This window comes from Mustelus asterias, chromosome 18, assembly GCF_964213995.1.
Source record: "Mustelus asterias chromosome 18, sMusAst1.hap1.1, whole genome shotgun sequence".
Classification (NCBI taxonomy): domain Eukaryota; kingdom Metazoa; phylum Chordata; class Chondrichthyes; order Carcharhiniformes; family Triakidae; genus Mustelus; species Mustelus asterias.
Window position 1 is genome coordinate 61,314,625 of NC_135818.1, and position 20,742 is coordinate 61,335,366.

The following is a 20,742-nucleotide window of genomic DNA, read 5'->3' on the forward strand; positions in this document are numbered from 1 at the left end:
CCATTAAAATGCGGGGATGAAGAATGATGAAGCGAAAGCAGCAAAAACCAGGCTGTGTTTGGCTTTGTTTCCATGGCAACAGGGACGCAGCACATCGCCAGTTCCGCCTGCTTGGTGTGCGCATCCGCCGCAAAGTAGTGACCCCACAACGGGCAACGTTTGCTCGACTTGAAAGGCCGGTGACGACAAACGGCTGTTGCGTTCAGAAAGATAGAGAGAGAGAGAGAGAGAGGAGGGGGTTAGGGTTAAAATAATGTTTGGGAAGGGGGAGACTGGCGGGAGGACGCTGGCGTTGACGCCATCAAGTGCGCCGGGCGGCTGGAGCCGGAGGCAGTGCTGCGGCCGGGCGGATGGGTATGGAGGGATGGTGCTGCGGCCGGGCGGATGGCCACGTTGTGAGGCCGGCGGGTTGACGGTTGTGCTGCGGCCCGGGTTGAGGCGGGAAGATGTCGTCCGGCTCCCGGCTGGAGGAGCTGGAGCTGACCCCGGACGAGGTGGAGCGCTTCGCCAAAGCCTTCAAAGATGAGAAGTTCAGGAAGATGCTGTGCGAGTACGCGGAGGAGATCTCCAGCCCGGAGAGCCGGCAGAAGTACGAGGAGGAGATCAGCCAGCTGGAGCGGGAGAGGGGGGTGGACGTCCAGTTCGTGCACCCCCGCCCCGGCCACGTCCTCCAGACCAGCCTCGACGGCGACCAGAAGTGTTTCATCAACGTCTGCAGCAACGAGCTGGTCGACAAGCCGGCGTGCCGGGCCGGCCAGGGGGGCGGCGGGGCGGCGGGGCAGCACTGGTCCCTCCCTTACAGCCTGGCCCCCGGCAGGGAGGATCTGGGACCCGGCGGCAGGAGGCACATGATTTATGATGTGGTTTTTCACCCCGACACCCTGGACATGGCCGGCAAGAACAGCAAGTTCAAAAAAATGCTGGACCAAACCGCCATCGAGGTGATCGAGCAGCAACTGGGCGCGAAACTGGATCCCAGAAACGTCAAGACTCTAAAGGTGAAGTACAAGGGGTTGCCTGACGCCGCCGTCATTCGCAAACCCATCCCCGGTGGTCCCAAACAGCCGCCTCCAGAAGAAGAAGGAGGAGATGACGACCCGCTCAGATTCCCTTACCCCTTTGATCCTCCAAAGTCAGCACATGCCCCTGGGCGTGGCGCGAAAGTTAAAGCAACGAGCAAGAGTTCACAAGCTGCAGCCAAAGACAAGAGTGCAAATGTGCAAGACAGCAAATTTACCCAACCCAAACACTCCATCGTTTACAGGTCGCACGTCGATTTGCAAGATTACCGGTACGCTCGGGACGCCGCTCCCAGCACCAGACCTAAAGAGCTGGTGGTCACCATCGACCTCCCCTTGCTCAAGTCTGCTGAGGCTGCTTGTTTAGATGTCACCGAGAAACTGTTGAGTTTAGAGTCGCAGACGCCAGCTTACAAGCTTGAGTTGCCTCTGCCATATCCAGTAGATGAAAATCTGGGGTCGGCCAAATTTAACAAAGCCAAGAGACAGCTTGTAGTTACTTTGCCTGTGCTACCTGTGAAGCAAGCCTGTGTCCCAGAAATCAACCAAGATCACAGTCGCGACCTTGATCAAACAGTGAAGACCAGTGAGCCGACAGAGAGTGCCCAGTCACTCTGTGAATCAGAATTACATCAGTTTGAAGGATATTCCCATCAACAAAATGGAGAGTGCCCTGGTGCTTGCTTAAAATCTGAAGGTGAGTCTGAACTGGTTAGTGCCTTTCAAGATTTCAATTTGGAAACGTCTCAGAACAATGAACAATCTGAACTGAGCCAAATAAAAACATTGACTGAGTCAGAAGTTGAGGAAGCTTCATCAGTTTCAAGTAATTTTGTGAAAGCAAATGATGTGATTGCTTGTCCCAATTTGGAAACATCTCAGAACAGTAAACACCCTGAACTGGGCCAAATAAAAACATCTACTGAGTCAGAACTTGAAGAAGCTGCATTGGTTTCAAATAATTTTGTACAAACAAATGATGTGATTGCTTGCCCCAAACTTCTTTCAGAGGTAGATTCTGATGAACAGAAAAATGATACCAAAGAAGGTACGGTTGCTTTGAGTGGTCAGGACTTTCCTGGGACTAAGGAAAAGGCATGCAGTCATTCTGAGGGTGGGCAAGTAACTGATCGTCTCCAGTCAGATTCATCTGATCATCTCCAAAGAGAGTCATCTGCAAACACTGAATTCTGCTCAGATAACTATTTAAAGGAAACTGAACCAGTATGTCCTGATTTCCATTACCATCAAAATGAAGACTCTATTACATTCGTACTGCAAGTGCGAAATATTAATGAAGAGAGTTTCAAGTTAGTACTTCATGCTGATGAATATAGTGTTATATTTGGGACACAAGATTCTGACACCTTGTATTCCTTGATTGTTCAGTTTCCTCCAGAGCATCAGCTGGACACTACAGAAAGTATACTTAATATATCGAACGACAATGCTGCAGTGGTGCTAATAAAATCACCTGAGTGTCGAGGCATGTGGCAGAGCTTTCACGCTGGAGGTACACGCAGCTGTTTACAGGTAACATTTCCAGTCCCAGAAATCTCTCGTATACAAAACATGATGCTACGTTCATTCTTCTGCCCTGAATATTTAGTCTCTTGTTGACAGCTTTTGTAAAAGAAATACTGAAAACATTTTAAAATCCCCTAATGCTGTTTATTTTAGGGGCAAGTCAGTCACTGGGTTATTGAAAGGTAAAGTAGGCACTTAAAAGAACATTCAAAATGATATTTTAAAAAACTATTAGAAATGATGTGAAAGGAAATAATATCAACCATGTCCGAGATAAATAATGCCTTGGTATTTGTACTTGAGCAATTTTTGATGGACAGTAACCTTCCAAGGACTATCAATATGATAACAGTATTAGTGCAGTTGTAGCTTTGCCACATAGCTAACTGATATTTCATAAATATAAAAAATGTAATCCTGTCAACTCTATCTAAATATAACTAGAGTCCCCTTAAATAATACACATTGCATTATCTTTGCCTCTTTTCCTACTGGAAATTGATTTCAGAAATGTCTGCTCATTGCAAACATAGTTTTAGCACACATAGCAACCTGTGTACTGATGTAATGTACATTCATCTCTTAACCAGATTTGTTGCAAGTAACCAGTGGGGAATTTCAGGGGGGAAATAATGGGTCATAAATACGAGAGGCAATTAGATTTTACAATTTCACTATCTGAATAAAATTTATGTAACAAAATGGGTTAATCTATTAATTCCTAGATTTTCATTAACACAGAAGCTAATTCTAGTTGATGTTCTCCTTTTGAAGCCTAATTTTCCAAGCATAGTATTTAGATGTCCCTAACCCTTTTAAGCATAAGCAAATGTGGGTGATTTAATCAGAAAACAAAAGGGATGTAGTCAGGGTCTGAAGTTACTGTCTTGACTTGGGGCCAAAGAGTGTCCTATGCAGCTAAGATACTGTTCCTGTTGTTAGTGTTGAGCATGGTTTAAAGAGTATTGGACACAAAAATTGGAGAAGTCAAAGTGGGAATAGGAGAGGAAGTTAAAATGCCACCACAGAAAGGTAAAACCTGCCACCAGAATGGAGATTTTGAGCAAAACTATCACTCAATCTGGGTTTGGACTCCATATTTTAAAGGAGACTGCAGTGTGAGTAGCAAATACAGCATAATAGATTGGATGATGTCTCGCATGGAAAATTATTAACATGGGAAGGGCAGTGCAAGAGGAATTTTCTCGGGTGTGTTCCCCTTGGGGTGCCCTGTATTTGTTGAACCTCACTCAACCAATACATAGAATGTGAAAGACAGCATGTATTTAAAGAATGAAAAGGAATTTATTTGCTAATGCATGCATCAGGAGAGAGACACAGTCATTGAGGGTTGACTGTGCTCTCTGACCTAATATTGCCGTAAAATTATTATATTATTCTTAACATTTCATCCCACCTAGTCTCGTCAATCAGACTGGAGGGCCCAATCACAATATTCAACATTATTGCCTTAGCCAATAACGTTCCACCTGTCAACAGGAATAGGAGCTTATTGCCCATGTAGGTTCTTTCCACTTTACCTAGGAAACCTGACCCACATCATTACCAGTAACCAAGGCCATAACGAACACCTGTGATTTTTAATTGGTGAAAGGAGTCACACTTTTGCTGGAACCTGGGCCTCCTTTATCAGCTTGAGAGACTGCTCCAGCCTCGCTACCCATGAATGAATCCACTCCCTTACATACCAGGCTTGTGATTAAACTTGCCTTTCGCATATCCAAAAACAGAAAAGAGAAGCTGCCTTTCTGTGCTCCATTATATTAACAGAATTTGGCCTGTCTACCACTGTGTTTCCCATCATGCTGCATTCCGAACGAAGTTGGCCAATGCACACAAGACAGGGTTTAAAATACAATTTAAACTTATAATACTTGGTTAATTTGTGGATATACACATATCCTCTCAGGCAGCTTACAAAAAGACTTCTCGTTGATGCAGTTATTCAACCTGCTTCTTCTTCATCTTGTCACATGCCCATGATGTGTTGCATAAGATAATGTTACAATTGAGTGGCAAAAACTTTTAAAAATACATTGTGGTTGTACTATAAGTGATAATTCAGGCTGAATAGCCTTCCACCTGTAGATTTTAGTGTGTGTAAATGTAAATTTATAAAGACACTTGGCCAATTAGAAGTGAAGTTGATGTGTCAAGTTTTTTTAATACAATATCAGTTTGTTTGCCTCTCCGTATGTACTGCAAGATTATACATTCTTTATTCAAAGAAAAGTTACATTTTATAAAATAGATTTACACTATATAATACCAAATAAATCCATTTTTAAATATCCATGAATACAGGTTGACTCTTTATAAATATACTGCAAATTAAAAAATACTTTTGCTGTAAATCTCTATGTATTAGGATATGTATTAGAATTAAAGTTAGATTTGGAAGAATTGTGTATTCTAACAAGAGTACTATTTGTAAAGGTGGATGCATAATGCAGTTTGCTTTTGTCAGATGTTCTCTACTGAATGTGTGAACATGAAGTGTTCTTTCTGTTTAGAAGTTGTTGTTTGTAACTTCGGAAAATGTTGATCAATTCCTGAGTGCTTCCTTGGAGGAGGATCCAGTCCCAAATGAGCTAACTGAGGAACATCCAATAGTAATTAATGTGGCGGAAGTCAATGAAAGTGGCCTCGTTTTTCATTCTAAGGTAGGTTATGTGAAACCAAATCTAAAGGTCAAATTTTAAAAAGTGCCACTTACAAATTATCCTTTTCTTCAACAACCAATTGAAAACACAAAAGTTGTGGAAATATTTCATAGAAGTAGATTGCTCCATATCGACTTGCATGTATTCTTTCCCTGCATTTTCTTCTTTGTTTACTGACTATTTCCCTCTTTCATCTCTGCTGAAGGGTGAGTCCAAGTTGTCATCTAGTATCATCTAAACGACCATTGTTCTTTTGTGAACCTGCAGTGATTGTTACAGTTGAGTCTGATCCCATCCTTGCTCAATATCCAAACATATAAACTTAAGAAAGGGATTTTGCTTGTGTCAGTGCTTTTTTTTTTAACCACCTAACAAAAAAGTTCCTGACTCCTATCCCAACTAATTTCACCTAGCAGTGCACAAACTTGGTCAGACCTGGGACATTCCCGACCTGAATAGGTCAGCTACTCACTTTAACCATCTTCCTTTTGGAAAGAAGCACTCTCAAAGTATCTGGTATTGCTGGCGGCCAGAGAGTCCATCAGCCACCTATCTATACCCTCACCTAAAGACATTGTATTTTAGCAGAAAATGAAAATCTTTGTTACCTGAACGACACCAGTACAATTAACATAACTGAGTAGCAGACCGAATTGTTATCTGGTGTTTTATCTTTATTTATTCAAATAACCACCTCCTGAACCAAGCATTTTGAGCAAGTAATGAATCATGATCAAACCAAAAATGTGCTTCTTCTCAGAGTAACATTTTGTACAACAAGAGATTGATTTAAAAGGGGAAAATAGAGTATGAGAGGAAACTTGCAAGCAGCATAAAAGTGGACTGTAAAAGCTCCTATAAGTATATAAAAAGAAAAAGATTAGGGAAGACAAATGTCTACAGATCGAAACAGGAGAATTTATAATAGGGAACAAAGAAATGGCAGAGCAATTAAACAACTACTTATCTGTCTCCACAGTGGAAGACACAAATAACTTCCCAGAAATGCGAAGGAACCAAGGGTCTAGTGAAAAGGAAGTATTGAAGGAAATAGGTGTTACTAAAAGAAATGCTGGCGGGATGAAGGCCAATAAATCCCCAGAGCACAATAATCTACATCTCTGGGCATGAAAGGAGGTGGCCGTGGAAATTGTGGATGTGCTGGTTGTCATCTTTCAAAATTCTGGAATAATCCCAGCAAATTGGATGGTGGCAAATGTAACCCCACTATTTTTTTTTAAAAAGAAAGGGGGAGAAAACAGGGTATTAAAGACTAGTTAGTCTAACATTAGTAGGGAAAATGCTAGAGTCTATTATAAAGGACATTAAGCTCCAAACTCTGATGAAGGGACATCCAGACTCAAAACATTGGCTCTATTCTGTCTCCACAGATGCTGTTAGACCTGCTGAGATTTTCCAGCATTTTCTGTTTTTGAATCTTACAGGAGGCTATTTGGTCCAGTGCACCGTTTTAAAATTTGTCCCAAACCCCTTGCTCTTTCCCCTTATCATTGCATTTCCTTTTCAATTATGCATCTAGTTCCATTTTGAAAGTTACTGTTGGATCTACTTCAGGCTATGCATTCCAGATTTCTATTCTACTTGTGTTTTAGTAATGCATTGTGAAGAGGTTTTGAAATTACTATGTGACATCATTGTCATGACAACTTTTGTTAATCCTGTAATTATTAATGACATTCCACATCTCAATCACTTCCCTCAAAGCCAACAAACAGAGGTAACTGCAGTAACAGTTAAATGATACCAAGGAACCATTGCTATGTAAAATGAAATCTGCCAAATCCCTTGTTGTATTTGTTCAGAGGCCTTGCAAATTGGTAATTGATCGATGATATGATTTGTTTTACAATTTTAAATACTTTCAATTTCTAATTCAGATAAATATTAATGTCAATTTTATAATTTCAGCAACAAGGGGCTAATAACACCAACTCTCCTGGAGCTTCTCTGAAACCAGACAGAATCAGTCACAATGAAACTTGTAAAGCTGAGCAGCATGCGGAAGACATCTGCTTCTCTGAATCTACTGCAGGGGATAACAGATTGGAGAAGGAAACACTTTTGGAAAATGATGCTGTAGAGTTTGTGTCTAACCTTGACCACTTAGTTGCTGAATCAGGCACTGGCAATTTTACACAGACATCTAACACAGCAGAAGGAACTATAACAAAACTTCTAAGGGATGAGATGGATCAATTGACTAGCAGTAACTGTTTGACTCCTGTTGATGGGAGTAAACTTATTAGTGAGATTGAAATTAAAAGTCAGTCAATTATACCACCCTCACAGCTCAGTACGACGCATGTTGTGGATCCAGTATCCGTGAAATGTAAAAAGTCAGTTAAATTTAAACAGTGTGTAAAAGTAGATGATAATGTACTTGATGAAGATGACCTTCCAAGTGACCAGAAAAGTGGCGACTCTCTTGAATTTGCTAAGCCTACAGCAGCACCACAAATTCTTGAGGAAATCAATCCTGCTGATGAAAGTGTTAAGATTATTAGTGACCACAGAACACATTCTGCATTCAAATTCCAGAATACTGAGTTATATCAACTTGATTAAAGCAATGTTTGATCTGTTTAGGAAGGAAACTTCAACTTTATTGTACAGTAACTAATTTAACATTTGTTTGTTCAGATTCCTGCAATACCAAGATTGGGTTATATTTTAAAGTTTAAAGCTGCAATACATTGCATTTAAGATTGGTTTGCACTGTTACATTTTATACCAAATCACAAAATAACTTGAATGTTTTTGCTGATGGCCACCCAATGAATTGGTAATTTCTGTGACCATAATATGTGATTTGTAATTAAGTCTGCAGGAGTCATTTAGTAATTCTCTTGACTTCTTCTCAGGAACAGTTAATTTTAAATAGTTCTAGTTATGTATTATAACACCTATTTTTGTTAAATTTAAGTTAATTAACTTTAGTAAGTATATGGTACAAAAAACCTTTATTAAAATTTGTTTTAATTTCTATATGTGGATGACATTTTTAATACCAAAACCAATTTGTAATTTATTTTTTGAACCACTTGATAATTTTCATGTTAATGTTTATATGTTATTAAGGTACAGTAATATTTTACTTGGAGGTTTTGTGATGTAGTGTGTAAGAAGCTCCAGCGTCAAGTCTTACTTAGGACTTGCTGTCCAAGGTGAATGTGTTCGTAACAAGTTTCATATCAAGCTGCAAATCCTTCCAGCACATGACAGTGGCAGGCGGTATCAGCAGGCGAGATTCCCATCAGCTGTGGGAGCAAAAGAAAGTCGGAGCCTCTGCCATCATGCTCTTTAACTGCAAGCTGCATGTTGCCACAGCAATTTGGCCTGCTTGAGAGAATTGTAAGACACCACTACCATGGTTTTTGCTAAAATCTATGTCGAGCTTAAATTTAAACTACTGGTTTATGATTCTTTGATCCTTGTGTTTTAAAAAAAAAAAGGGGGGCGGACATTAGGAATTACATGCAGCATTTTCCAATCTCCATTGGAGATTCTCATTGATGAGATCAACCCAAGTGGCACTTTGCACTGCTATTTCAGTTGGAACTTGGAGCTGAGCAAGAGATGGACATTAGAGATAATTTTCAAAGGTAAAGATGGACAGACGTTTCTGAAGCTAGGGAACAATAAAGAGGTAAGGAAATTCCAGTTGTGGGCACAGTAGATCAAGGTTGCAAGAGTAGAAAATTTGGGCACAGGCATCGGACTGGAAGAGAATCTTAAAGGTCGGGAGGAATGAGAGCATTGAGGAATGGGGAATCAGTCAAGGATTTGAAGCATGTAAATTAGATATTGCCTGGGATAGATTGGGGAGGGGTGGAGTGGGTGGGAAATCAAGATTGGGAATTTTCACCTGAAGTACATTGCTCACTTTTTTACCAAGCAGACGATGCAACCTCAATCTTCCGATCCTTGGGTGTAGGAGTGGTACTGGAGGACTGAAAAATTGGACATATTAAGCCCTCCTTCAAAAAGAGTGTAAGGATAAACCCAGCAACTACAGTGAAGTTGGTTTACCAGAATTGCGGAAAGTTTTTAGAAACACTAACCCAGGACAAAATTAGCAGTGAGTTGCACAGGTGTGGACTAATTAAGGAAACTAACCAATTAACTTTATTCTTTCTAATGAGGTAACAATAAGGTCAATGTGGTGTACATGGGGCTTCTAAAAGGTGCCTGATGAAGTGTTATAAGAACATAAGAACATAAGAAATAGGAGCAGGAGTAGGCCATCTAGCCCCTCGAGCCTGCCCCGCCATTCAATAAGATCATGGCTGATCTGACGTGGATCAGTACCACTTACTCGCCTGATCCCCATAACCCTTAATTCCCTTACCGATCAGGAATCCATCCATCCGCGCTTTAAACATATTCAGCGAGGTAGCCTCCACCACCTCAGTGGGCAGAGAATTCCAGAGATTCACCACCCTCTGGGAGAAGAAGTTCCTCCTCAACTCTGTCCTAAACCGACCCCCCTTTATTTTGAGGCTGTGTCCTCTAGTTTTAACTTCCTTACTAAGTGGAAAGAATCTCTCCGCCTCCACCCTATCCAGCCCCCGCATTATCTTATAAGTCTCCATAAGATCCCCCCTCATCCTTCTAAACTCCAACGAGTACAAACCCAATCTCCTCAGCCTCTCCTCATAATCCAAACCCCTCATCTCCGGTATCAACCTGGTGAACCTTCTCTGCACTCCCTCCAATGCCAATATATCCTTCCTCATATAAGGGGACCAATACTGCACACAGTATTCCAGCTGCGGCCTCACCAATGCCCTGTACAGGTGCATCAAGACATCCCTGCTTTTATATTCTATCCCCTTCGCAATATAGGCCAACATCCAATTTGCCTTCTTGATCACCTGTTGTACCTGCAGACTGGGCTTTTGCGTCTCATGCACAAGGACCCCCAGGTCCCTTTGCACGGTAGCATGTTTTAATTTGTTTCCATTGAGATAGTAATCCCATTTGTTATTATTTCCTCCAAAGTGTATAACCTCGCATTTCTCAACGTTATACTCCATTTGCCATATCCTCGCCCACTCACTCAGCCTGTCCAAATCTCTTTGCAGATCTTCTCCGTCCTCCACACGATTCACTTTTCCACTTATCTTTGTGTCGTCTGCAAACTTCGTTACCCTACACTCCGTCCCCTCCTCCAGATCATCTATATAAATGGTAAATAGTTGCGGCCCGAGTACCGATCCCTGCGGCACGCCACTAGTTACCTTCCTCCAACCGGAAAAACACCCATTTATTCCGACTCTTTGCTTCCTGTCGGATAGCCAGTCCCCAATCCACTTTAACACACTACCCCCAACTCCGTGTGCCCTAATCTTCTTCAGTAGCCTTTTATGGGGCACCTTATCAAACGCCTTTTGGAAATCCAAAAACACCGCATCCACCGGTTCTCCTCCATCAACCGCCCTAGTCACATCTTCATAAAAATCCAACATGTTCGTCAAGCACGACTTTCCCCTCATGAATCCATGCTGCGTCTGATTGATCGAACCATTTCTATCCAGATGCCCTGCTATCTCCTCTTTAATAATGGATTCCAGCATTTTCCCTACTACAGACGTTAAGCTGACCGGCCTATAGTTACCCGCCTTTTGTCTCCTTCCTTTTTTAAACAGCGGCGTAACATTAGCCGTTTTCCAATCAACCGGCACTACCCCAGAATGCAACGAGTTTTGATAAATAATCACTAACGCATCCACTATTACCTCTGACATTTCTTTCAATACCCTGGGATGCATTCCATCCGGACCCGGGGACTTATCCACCTTCAGTCCCATTAGTCTACCCAGCACTGCCTCTCTGGTAACATTAATTGTATTAAGTATTTCTCCTGCTGCCAACCCTCTATCGTTAATATTTGGCAAACTATTTGTGTCCTCCACCGTGAAGACCGACACAAAAAACTTATTTAAAGACTCAGCCATATCCTCATTTCCCACTATTAACTCCCCCCTCTCATCCTCCAAGGATCCAACATTCACTCTAGCCACTCTATTCCTTTTTATATATTTATAAAAACTTTTACTATCATTTTTTATATTAATTGCTAGCCTAGCTTCATAGTCTATCCTTCCTTTCTTTATCGCTTTCTTAGTCTCTCTTTGTTGTTTCTTAAATTTTTCCCAATCACTTGTTTCTCCACTATTTTTGGCCACTCTGTACGCAGCTGTTTTTATTTTAATACTCTCCTTTATTTCCTTCGTTATCCACGGCTGGTTCTCCCTTTTCTTACAATCCTTGTTTTTTGCTGGAATATATTTTTGCTGAGAACTGAAAAGGATCTCCTTAAAAATCCTCCACTGTTCCTCAGCTATCCTACCTGCCAGCCTGCTCTCCCAGTCTACCTTAGCCAATTCATCCCTCATCCTATCATATTTCCCTCTGTTCAAACAGAGGACACTGGTTTGGGACCAAACTTTCTCCTCTTCCATCTGAATCAGAAATTCGACCATATTGTGGTCACTAGACCCAAGAGGGTCCTTCACAATAAGATCCTTAATTCTACCTACCTCGTTACACAATACCAGATCCAAAATAGCTCGTTCCCTCGTCGGTTCCGTAACATGCTGTTCAAGGAAACTATCCCGACAGCATTCTAAGAACTCTTCCTCCATTCCACCCTTACCGACTTGAGTCTGCCAGTCAATGTGCATGTTGAAGTCCCCCATGATTATTGCCGTTCCGTTTTTACACGCATCCCTTATCTGCTTGTTTATAGCCCTCCCTACCTCAACATTATTATTTGGGGGCCTATATACCACACCTACTAGTGTCTTTCTCCCTCTACTATTCCTCATCTCTACCCATAACGATTCCACGTTTTGTTCCTCAGAGCCTATGTCATCCCTCAGTACTACCCTGATATTATCTCTTATTAATAGCGCGACCCCACCACCTTTTCCTTCCTGTCTATTCTTCCTAAACGCCTGATACCCCTGGATATTCATCTCCCAGTCCTGGTCACCTTTCAGCCACGTTTCTGTAATGGCCACTAGATCGTACCCACTCGTGCTGATTTGCACCATCAACTCATTTACCTTGTTCCGAATGCTTCGTGCATTCAGGCAAAGTGTCCTTATTCCAGCTTTTATCTGGACCCGCTTTGATGAGTCGCGAACACCCTCTCCCTCTACTCCCTTATCTAAATTACCGCCTTCATTCACTTGCACCCTCTCCTCTACCATTAATTTTGTAATTCCCCTTACCCCTGCATCCTCCACCCCATCAATTAGTTCCTTGATCCTAGTCAACTCTTCTAGCTCCCCTCCCCCCAACCTATCTAGTTTAAATTCTCCCCAGTAACCTTAGCCAACCTACCGGCCAGGATATTGGTCCCCGTGTGATTCAAGTTCCACCCGTTTTTTGTATACAGATCACCCCTGCCCCTAAAGAGGTCCCAATGGTCCAGGAACCTGAATCCCTGCCCCCTGCACCAGTCCCTCAGCCACACATTCATCTTCCACCTCACTCCATTCCTGCCCTCACCTTCCCGTGGCACAGGCAGTAATCCTGAGATTACTACCTTTGCTTTCCTCTTTCTCAGCTGTCTCCCTAATTCCCTGTACTCCCTTTTCATGACCCCTTCTCCCTTCCTACCCACATCAGCGGTACCAATATGTACCGCTGCCTCAGGCTCCTCTCCCTCCCACCTCAGGATTTCCGGGACGCGACTAGCGACATCCTGGATCCCGGCCCCAGGGAGGCAGACCACCATGCGAGAATCCCGCCTACCTCTGCAGAAACGCCTGTCTGTCCCCTTCACCATCGAGTCCCCGATTAATACCGCCTTCCTCCTCTTTTCCTTAGCCCTCTGAGTTACAGGGCTGGACTCCACTGCGGAGACACGGCCACTGCTGCTTCCCCCAGGCGGGCTGTCCCCCCCAGCAGTACTCAAGCAGGAGTACTTGTTGTGCAGGGGCAAATCCACTGGGGTGCTCTCAACCACCCTAGCCTTACCCTTCCTGGCCATCACCCACTTGGCCTCCTCCCGTTGCCCTGGTGTGACCACCTGATGATAGCTCTTGTCTATCACCTCCTCATTCTCCCTCATCAGCCTAAGATCCTCGAGCTGCAGTTCCAGCTCCCTAACACGGTCCCTCAGGAACCGCAGCTCGACACACCCCTCACAGATGTGGATGTCCGGGAGGCCAGATGCCTCCAGGACCTCCCACATCCTACACTGGGAACAACACACTGGTTTCACACTCATACTGGACACTTTATGTCAAGTAAGACAGTGAAAAGTTAATAAGAGTGTAAGGAAACAAAAAAATAAATAATTAATTAAAGTCAGAAAACCCACTCTCTTACCCTCAGCCTGCTCCTGGGAACAAATCCCTGATATTAACAACTGATATTAAACCCAAACAACTGAGATTAAACCCAAACAACTGAGATTAAACCCAAACAACTGATATTAAACCCAGAACAACTGAGATTAAACCCAGAACAACTGAGATTAAACCCAGAACAACTGAGATTAAACCCAAAACAACTGAGATTAAACCTAAACAACTGATATTAAACCCAAACAACTGAGATTAAACCCAGAACAACTGATATTAAACCCAAACAACTGATATTAAACCCAAACAACTGAGATTAAATCCAAACAACTGATATTAAATCCAAACAACTGAGATTAAACCCAAACAACTGAGATTAAACCCAAACAACTGAGATTAAACCCAAACAACTGAGATTAAATCCAAACAACTGAGATTAAACCCAAACAACTGAGATTAAACCCAAACAACTGAGATTAAACCCAAACAACTGAGATTAAACCCAAACAACTGAGATTAAACCCAAACAACTGAGATTAAACCCAAACAACTGAGATTAAACCCAAACAACTGAGATTAAACCCAAACAACTGAGATTAAATCCAATTATGTAGACTTGCCAACAAATTCTAAGCCTGTGATACAAAAGGGACAGTGGCAGCAGTGAATTTTAAAAGGTGTGTAAAAGTGGACGGTAATGTACTTGATGAAGATGACCTTCCAAGTGACCAGAAGAGTGGCGAATCTCCGGAGTTTACTAAACCTACAGCAGCACCACAAATTCTTGAGGAAATCAATCCTGCTGATGGAAGTGTTAAGATTATTAGTGACCACAGAACACATTCTGCATTCAAATTCCAGAATACTGAGTTATATCAACTTGACTAAGGCAATGTTTGATTTGTTTAGGAAGGAAACTTCAACTTTATTGTACAGTAACTGATTTAACATTTGTTCGGACTCTTGCAATATCGAGATTGGGTTATATTTTAAAGCACAGAAGTGAATTTGGCTGAGGGACAGCGAATGATGTTGAATGATGCTTTTTTGGGCTGGAGGATGGATGTGAGGTGAGGTTCCCTCGGGTCAGTACAAGGAGCACTGATTTTTTAAAAATCTGTTTTAATAACCTACATTTGGGTGTACAGGGCACATGTTTGCCAATGGCACAAAGTTTGGAAATATTATGAACTTTGAAGAGGATGGTGATTGACTTCAAGAACACACAGGCTAATGGCCAGTGGGGACAGGTGACAGATGAAATTTAATGCAGAGAAGTGTGAAATTATACATTTTGAAAGGAAAAATGAGGAAAGGCAATATAAGATAAAGGTTAAGATTCTAAAGGCGATGCAGGAACAGGGAGAACTGAGGGTATACGTATAAAATTGTTGAACGTGACAAGTTGAGAAAGTAGACAAAAAGGTATTTGGGATCCTGGACTTCACTGAATACAAAAGCAAGGAAGCTTTATGAAATATTTATTCAGCTTCAACTGGAGTTTGTATCCAATTCGGGGCACTGCACTTTAGGAAGGATATAAAGACTTTGGAGACTGCACAAAACATTTACAACAATGGTTCCAGCGTGGATAGATTGAAGACAAAGTTGAGGGGAGTTTTGATAGAAGTGTTCAAAATCATGAGAGGTTTAGACAGAGTAGTTAGAAATTGTTATCATCGGCAGAAGTGTTGAATATATGGATATGTGAATTGGGAGCATGTGTAGACCATTTGGTGTCTATCCACCATTGATAAGATAATGGTTCATCTGATTTGTGGTCTCAACTCCACATTCTGCCTACTCCCAATAACTTTTGACTTCCTTGTTAATCAAAAATGCTGCCTTAAAACTATTCAATAACCCTGCCTCACCAGTCTCTGGGGAAGAGAGTTCCAAAGGGCCACGACCCTCAGAGAAAAAAGTTGTTCTCATCTCCTTAAATGGAAGATAGCTTATTTTTAAACTGTCCCCTAATTCTACTCTCCCACAAGGGAAAATATCTTTTCAGCATTCACACTGTCAAATCCCCTCGGGATCATACATGTTTAATAAGATCGCCTCTTATTCTTTAAACTCCAGTAGGTATATATAGGCCCATCCTGTCCAACATTTCCTCGTAAGATAAACCACCTCCATCCCAGGTATCAGTTGAATGAATCTTCTCTGAACTGCGTCTAACTCGTATCCTTTTTTAAATGAATTCAAAGCTGTACACAGTACTCCAGATATAGTTTTACCAAGCGGAGCAAAATGTCCCTACTTTTATATTCAATTCCCCTTGCAACAAACTACAACGTTCCATTTGCCTTCTCAGTCACTTGCTGTACCTGCATGTGCTTAACTTTTTTGTGATTCATGTACCAGAACATCCAGGTCCCTCTACTTCAGAGTTCTACAATCTTTGCTATTTAAATAATACGCTGCTTTTCATCTCAAATCTTTGTCCTCTCTTTGCAGACTCTTTATGTCCTCTTCACAACTTATTTTTTGCACCTATCAGCAAATTTAGTAACCATTCATTTTGTTCCTTCATCCATGTCATTGATACAAAATAGTTGAGGCTGCAACCCTGATCCCTGTGGATTCCACTTGTCACATCTTGCCAACCTGAAAATGGCCCATTTATGGCTCGCCCATGGTTCCTTTCAGCTAACCAATCCTCTATCCATGCTAATATGTTGCCTCCTACACCACGAGCTCTTAATTTGCATAGTAACCTCTGATATGCCACCTTGTCAAATACCTTCTGGAAATCAAAGGACACCACATCCATGCGTCTGCTTTTATCAACATTGCTTATTACTTTTGCAAAGTATTCCAATAAGTTAGTCAAGCATGATTTCCCTTTCACAAAACCATATTGATTCTGCCTGATTGCATTAAGATTTTCTACATGTCCTGCTATAACTTTAATAATCAATCCCAGCAATTTCCTTTATATATGTTAAGCTAACTGGCCTGTAGTTTTCTGCTCTTTGTCTCCCTTCTTTCTTGAATAGGGGAGTCACATTCATTATTTTCCAATCTGATACGGCCTTTCCAGAATCAAGGGAATTTTGGAAAATTGAAACCAATGCATCTACTATTTCAGCAGCCACTTTTAAGACTCAAGGATGAAGTCCATCGGGACCTGGGGACTTGTCAGCTTTTGGTTCTAATAATTTTCTAAGTATCCTATCCCTGGTGATTGTAATTGTTTTAAGTTCCTCCTTTCACCTTCCCATTCACAATTATTTCTGGGATGTTATTTGTATCCTTTACAGCGAAGGCACACACAATATCTGTTCAATTCATTCGTCAATTTCTTATTTTCTATTATTAATACCTCCGATTCACTCTCCAGAGGACCAATGCTCACTTTGCTTTTTATTTCCTTTTTAAATACCTGCAGAAACTCTTACTGTTTTTATATTTCTAACTAGATTTCTCTCATACTCTAATTTCTCCCTTTTTATTAATTTTTTTTAGTCATTCTTTGCTGTTCTTTATATTCTTCCCAATCTTCTGACCTACTGATACTTGCAACGTATATGCTTTTTCTTTCAATTTGATAATATCTTTAACTTCTTTGAACCATGGATGGTTCATTCTTCCCTTAGTAATTTTTTCTCACTGCAATGTATTGGTTTGGAGTATTCTGAAATATCTCCTTGAATATAAGCCACTGCATTTCTACTGACCTAACCCTTACCCTAATTTCCCAGTTAACCTTAGCCAGCTCTGTTCACATGCCCTCATAATTGCCCCTATTTAATGTGAACATTAGTCTTGGATCCACATCTCTCTCCCTCAAACTGAATGTGAGAATCATGTTGTGATCACTGCTAACTAGGAATCATTAATGAAAGAGTCACTACAAAGTCGTTAATACTGTTTCATTGTACTTTATCAGATCTAGTATAGTCTGCTCTTTGGTTGATGCTAGAATATGCTGTTTTAAGAAATTCTCAAAAACGGTCTATGAACTCATCATCCAGACTATCTTTACCAATCTGATACAGCTAATCCATATGTACATTGAAATCATCCATGATTATCACTGTATCTTTCTCACAAAGCCCCATTATCTCTGCGTGTATATCCCGTCCTACAGTGTTGTTTGTGTTAAGGAGCCTATAAATCACTCCCACAAGTGACTTCTTACGTTTACTATTTCTCATCACTGCCCAAACTGATTCTATGCCTTGATCTCCAGAACTAGGGTAAAATAACTTTATTGTACCAATGCCATCCTTAATTAACAGAGCTACCCCTTCATCTTTTCCTAGCTTTATATCCATCATAATTGTCATGTTCTCTTGAATATTCAGGTCCTATCTTTTTCATCCTGCAGTCATGTCTCTGGAATTGTTATTTAATTTATTAGTGTCACAAGTAGGCTTACATTAACATTACAATGAAGTTACTGTGAAAATCCACTAGTTACCACACTCCGGTGCCTTTTCGGGTACACTGAGGGAGAATTTAGCATAGCCAATTCACCTAACCAGCACGCCTTTCAGACTATGGGAGGAAACCGGGGAAGCTGGAGAAAATCCATGCAGACACAGGGAGAATATTCAAACTCCACACAAACGGTGACCCAAGCCAGGTATCGAACCTGGGTCCCTGACACTGTGAGGCAGCAGTGTTAACCATTATGCCACCATGCTGCCCATGGCCATCAGATCATAACTGTTTATCCCTATTCACACTGTCAATTTATCTGTTACAAATTCTACATGCACCCCTTTTACTTTGTCCTGATTTAACAAGTTTGTTTATTTGGTTTGACCTTAAAAGAGGCCAAATAGTCTTTGGTTTAGTTCTTTTGCTATCTTTGTAACATCAAGCCTTGTCTGCTGGTGCATTGTTTAGGTTTGTAGACTCTGTCCCTTCCTGCCACACTCTGATCAATATTTCCCTTATTCCTACCTTGCTCTCTTGCCTTGTCTTCTCTAATTTATCACATCTTCCCAAACTTAAACCCTCACTATTTAATAATCCCACTATTTAGTTCAAAGTCCCCTCTGCTGCCTCAGTTATATGACTCGTCTGAACGTTCCCAGTATAAAAATCATCCCTACGGTACAGCTCCCACTTTCACTGGTACTGCTGTCAGTGCCCCATTTCTCCCACACTGATCTTTGAGATACACATTTAGCTCTCTAATCTGATTTACTTTGTGTCAATTTTCTCGTGGCTCAACTAGCAATCCAGAGATTATTACCTTTGAAGTTCTGCTCAATTTAGCCCCTAGCTGCTCATTTTCCCTCAGCAGAACGTTTTTCCCAGTTTTATCTATATCATTCTACATGGAACCATGGTCACTGGATCCCCCCCACCCCCAGCCCAGCCCAGAGCAGACGTCCTGAACCCCAGCATTGGGCAGGCAACACAGCCGTCTGGACTCCGGCTTCCACTTTGGAGGACACCAATTTAAAATGATTGCCAAAAGAATCAATGGCAACAAGAGGGGTCTTTCTATGCAGTATTTTTTAAAATTGTGTCTTTTTCTGTCCTTCCACTATCCTGTCACTCATTTTTTAAATTTGGAATGACTGTCTATCCCGGCTTTAAGCCAATAAAATAAATTGAACATAGCCACATTACTGGAGTGACTAGGTCAAACCATGATGTGTTTCTGAAGTTGAAGCCTGAAATGTATTTCTGAAAGAAGAATGAGGATCTATGACCCATTTATTGTGCCATGACTCTCTCCTGTATTTGTTGCTTGCAAGCTAAGCAAGACATCAAATCCTGCACCAGAGATCGTGTTTCTCTTGTCGAATATAAATTATTCTGTACCTTTTGTTCCCTGGATTTTACATTGAGAACCAGAATATTTATAGGTAACGTGTGTTCCATGTAAAAGTATGAAAGCCGTGCACTTTAAGTGACTAAATAAAGATGAAGTATGTTCCAAGTTTGATCCTTTATCTAGGGTGGTCTTGGCATCAGTTGGGTTATCGAAGAATGCTATTCAGCTGTGGATCCTGCCAAGGACATCAATTGATAGATCCATAGACATTTACAGCACAGAAGGAGGCCATTTGGCCCAAGCCTACACTAATCCCATTTTCCAGCACTTGGCCTCTAGCTCTGGAGGTTATAGTAGTGCAATTGAATATCTAAATACTTTTTAAATGTTATAAGAATTTCTGACTCAACCACCCTCAGACAGAGAGTTCCAGACTTTCGCTACCCTCTGTGTGAAAAAGCTTCTGCTCAATTCCCCTTTTAGCTTTCTACCCATTACCTTAAATCTATGCCCCCTGATTATTGATGCCTCCACTAATGGAAAAAGTGCCTTCCAATCCACCCTATCTATGCCCCTCGTAATCTTAGACTCCACTATCAGGGCCCCTCTCAATCTTTCCTGCTCCAAGGGAAACAGCCCCAGCCTATCCAATTTTTCCCTATAGCTCAGACCCTCCAGCCCAGGCAGCATCCTGGTAAATCTCAGCACCCTCTCCAGTACAATTATATCCTTCCTATAATGTGGTGACTGGAACTGCATGCAGTGCTCCAGCTGTGGCCTAATGAGTATTTTATGTAGGCCCTGTCATAACCTCCCTACTCTTATTTTCTGTGCCTTGGCTAAAAAAGGCATATGTCTTCTTAACCATCTTATCTACCTGCCCTGCCACCTTCAGGAATCTGTGGATATGCATTCCAAGATCCCTCTGATCATCAGTACTTTCCAGGGTCCTACCATTGATAGTGTAATCCTTTGCCTTGTTAGCTCTCGTCAAGTGCATTACCTCACATTTTTCCAGGTTGAACTCCATTTGCCACTGCTGCCCACTTGACCAGTCCGTTGATATCCTCCCGTAATCTACAGCTATCCTCCTCACTATTTAGCACCCTACCAATTTTCGTGTCATCCACAAATCCCTCGATTATACTCCCTACATTTAAGTTCAAATCATTAACGTGCACCACCAGAAATAGCAAGAGCTCCAGCACTGAGCCCTGCAGGACCTTATTGAAAGCAGACTTCCAGTCACAGAAACATCCTTTTATCATCACCCTCTGCTTCCCCCCTCTCAGCCAATTCTGGATCCAATGTGCCACTTTGCCTTGGATCCTATGGGTCTTTACTTTCTTGGTCAATCTGCCATGAGGGACTTTATCAAATGTTAAAGTCCAAAGAGACCACATCAAATGCTTTACCCTCATCAACACTCC

General features: G+C 41.6%; 1 protein-coding gene across 1 annotated transcript; it reads left to right on the plus strand.

Moving 5' to 3' along the window:
- The first annotated feature begins 392 nt into the window (after positions 1 to 392).
- Positions 393 to 8,277, plus strand: dnaaf2 (dynein axonemal assembly factor 2). The gene is made up of 3 exons (XM_078234149.1): positions 393 to 2,552; positions 5,081 to 5,230; positions 7,160 to 8,277. The coding sequence occupies exons 1-3, from the start codon at positions 447 to 449 to the stop codon at positions 7,814 to 7,816; spliced, it is 2,913 nt and encodes a 970-aa protein (XP_078090275.1). The 5' UTR covers positions 393 to 446; the 3' UTR covers positions 7,817 to 8,277.
- Positions 8,278 to 20,742: the final 12,465 nt, after the last annotated feature.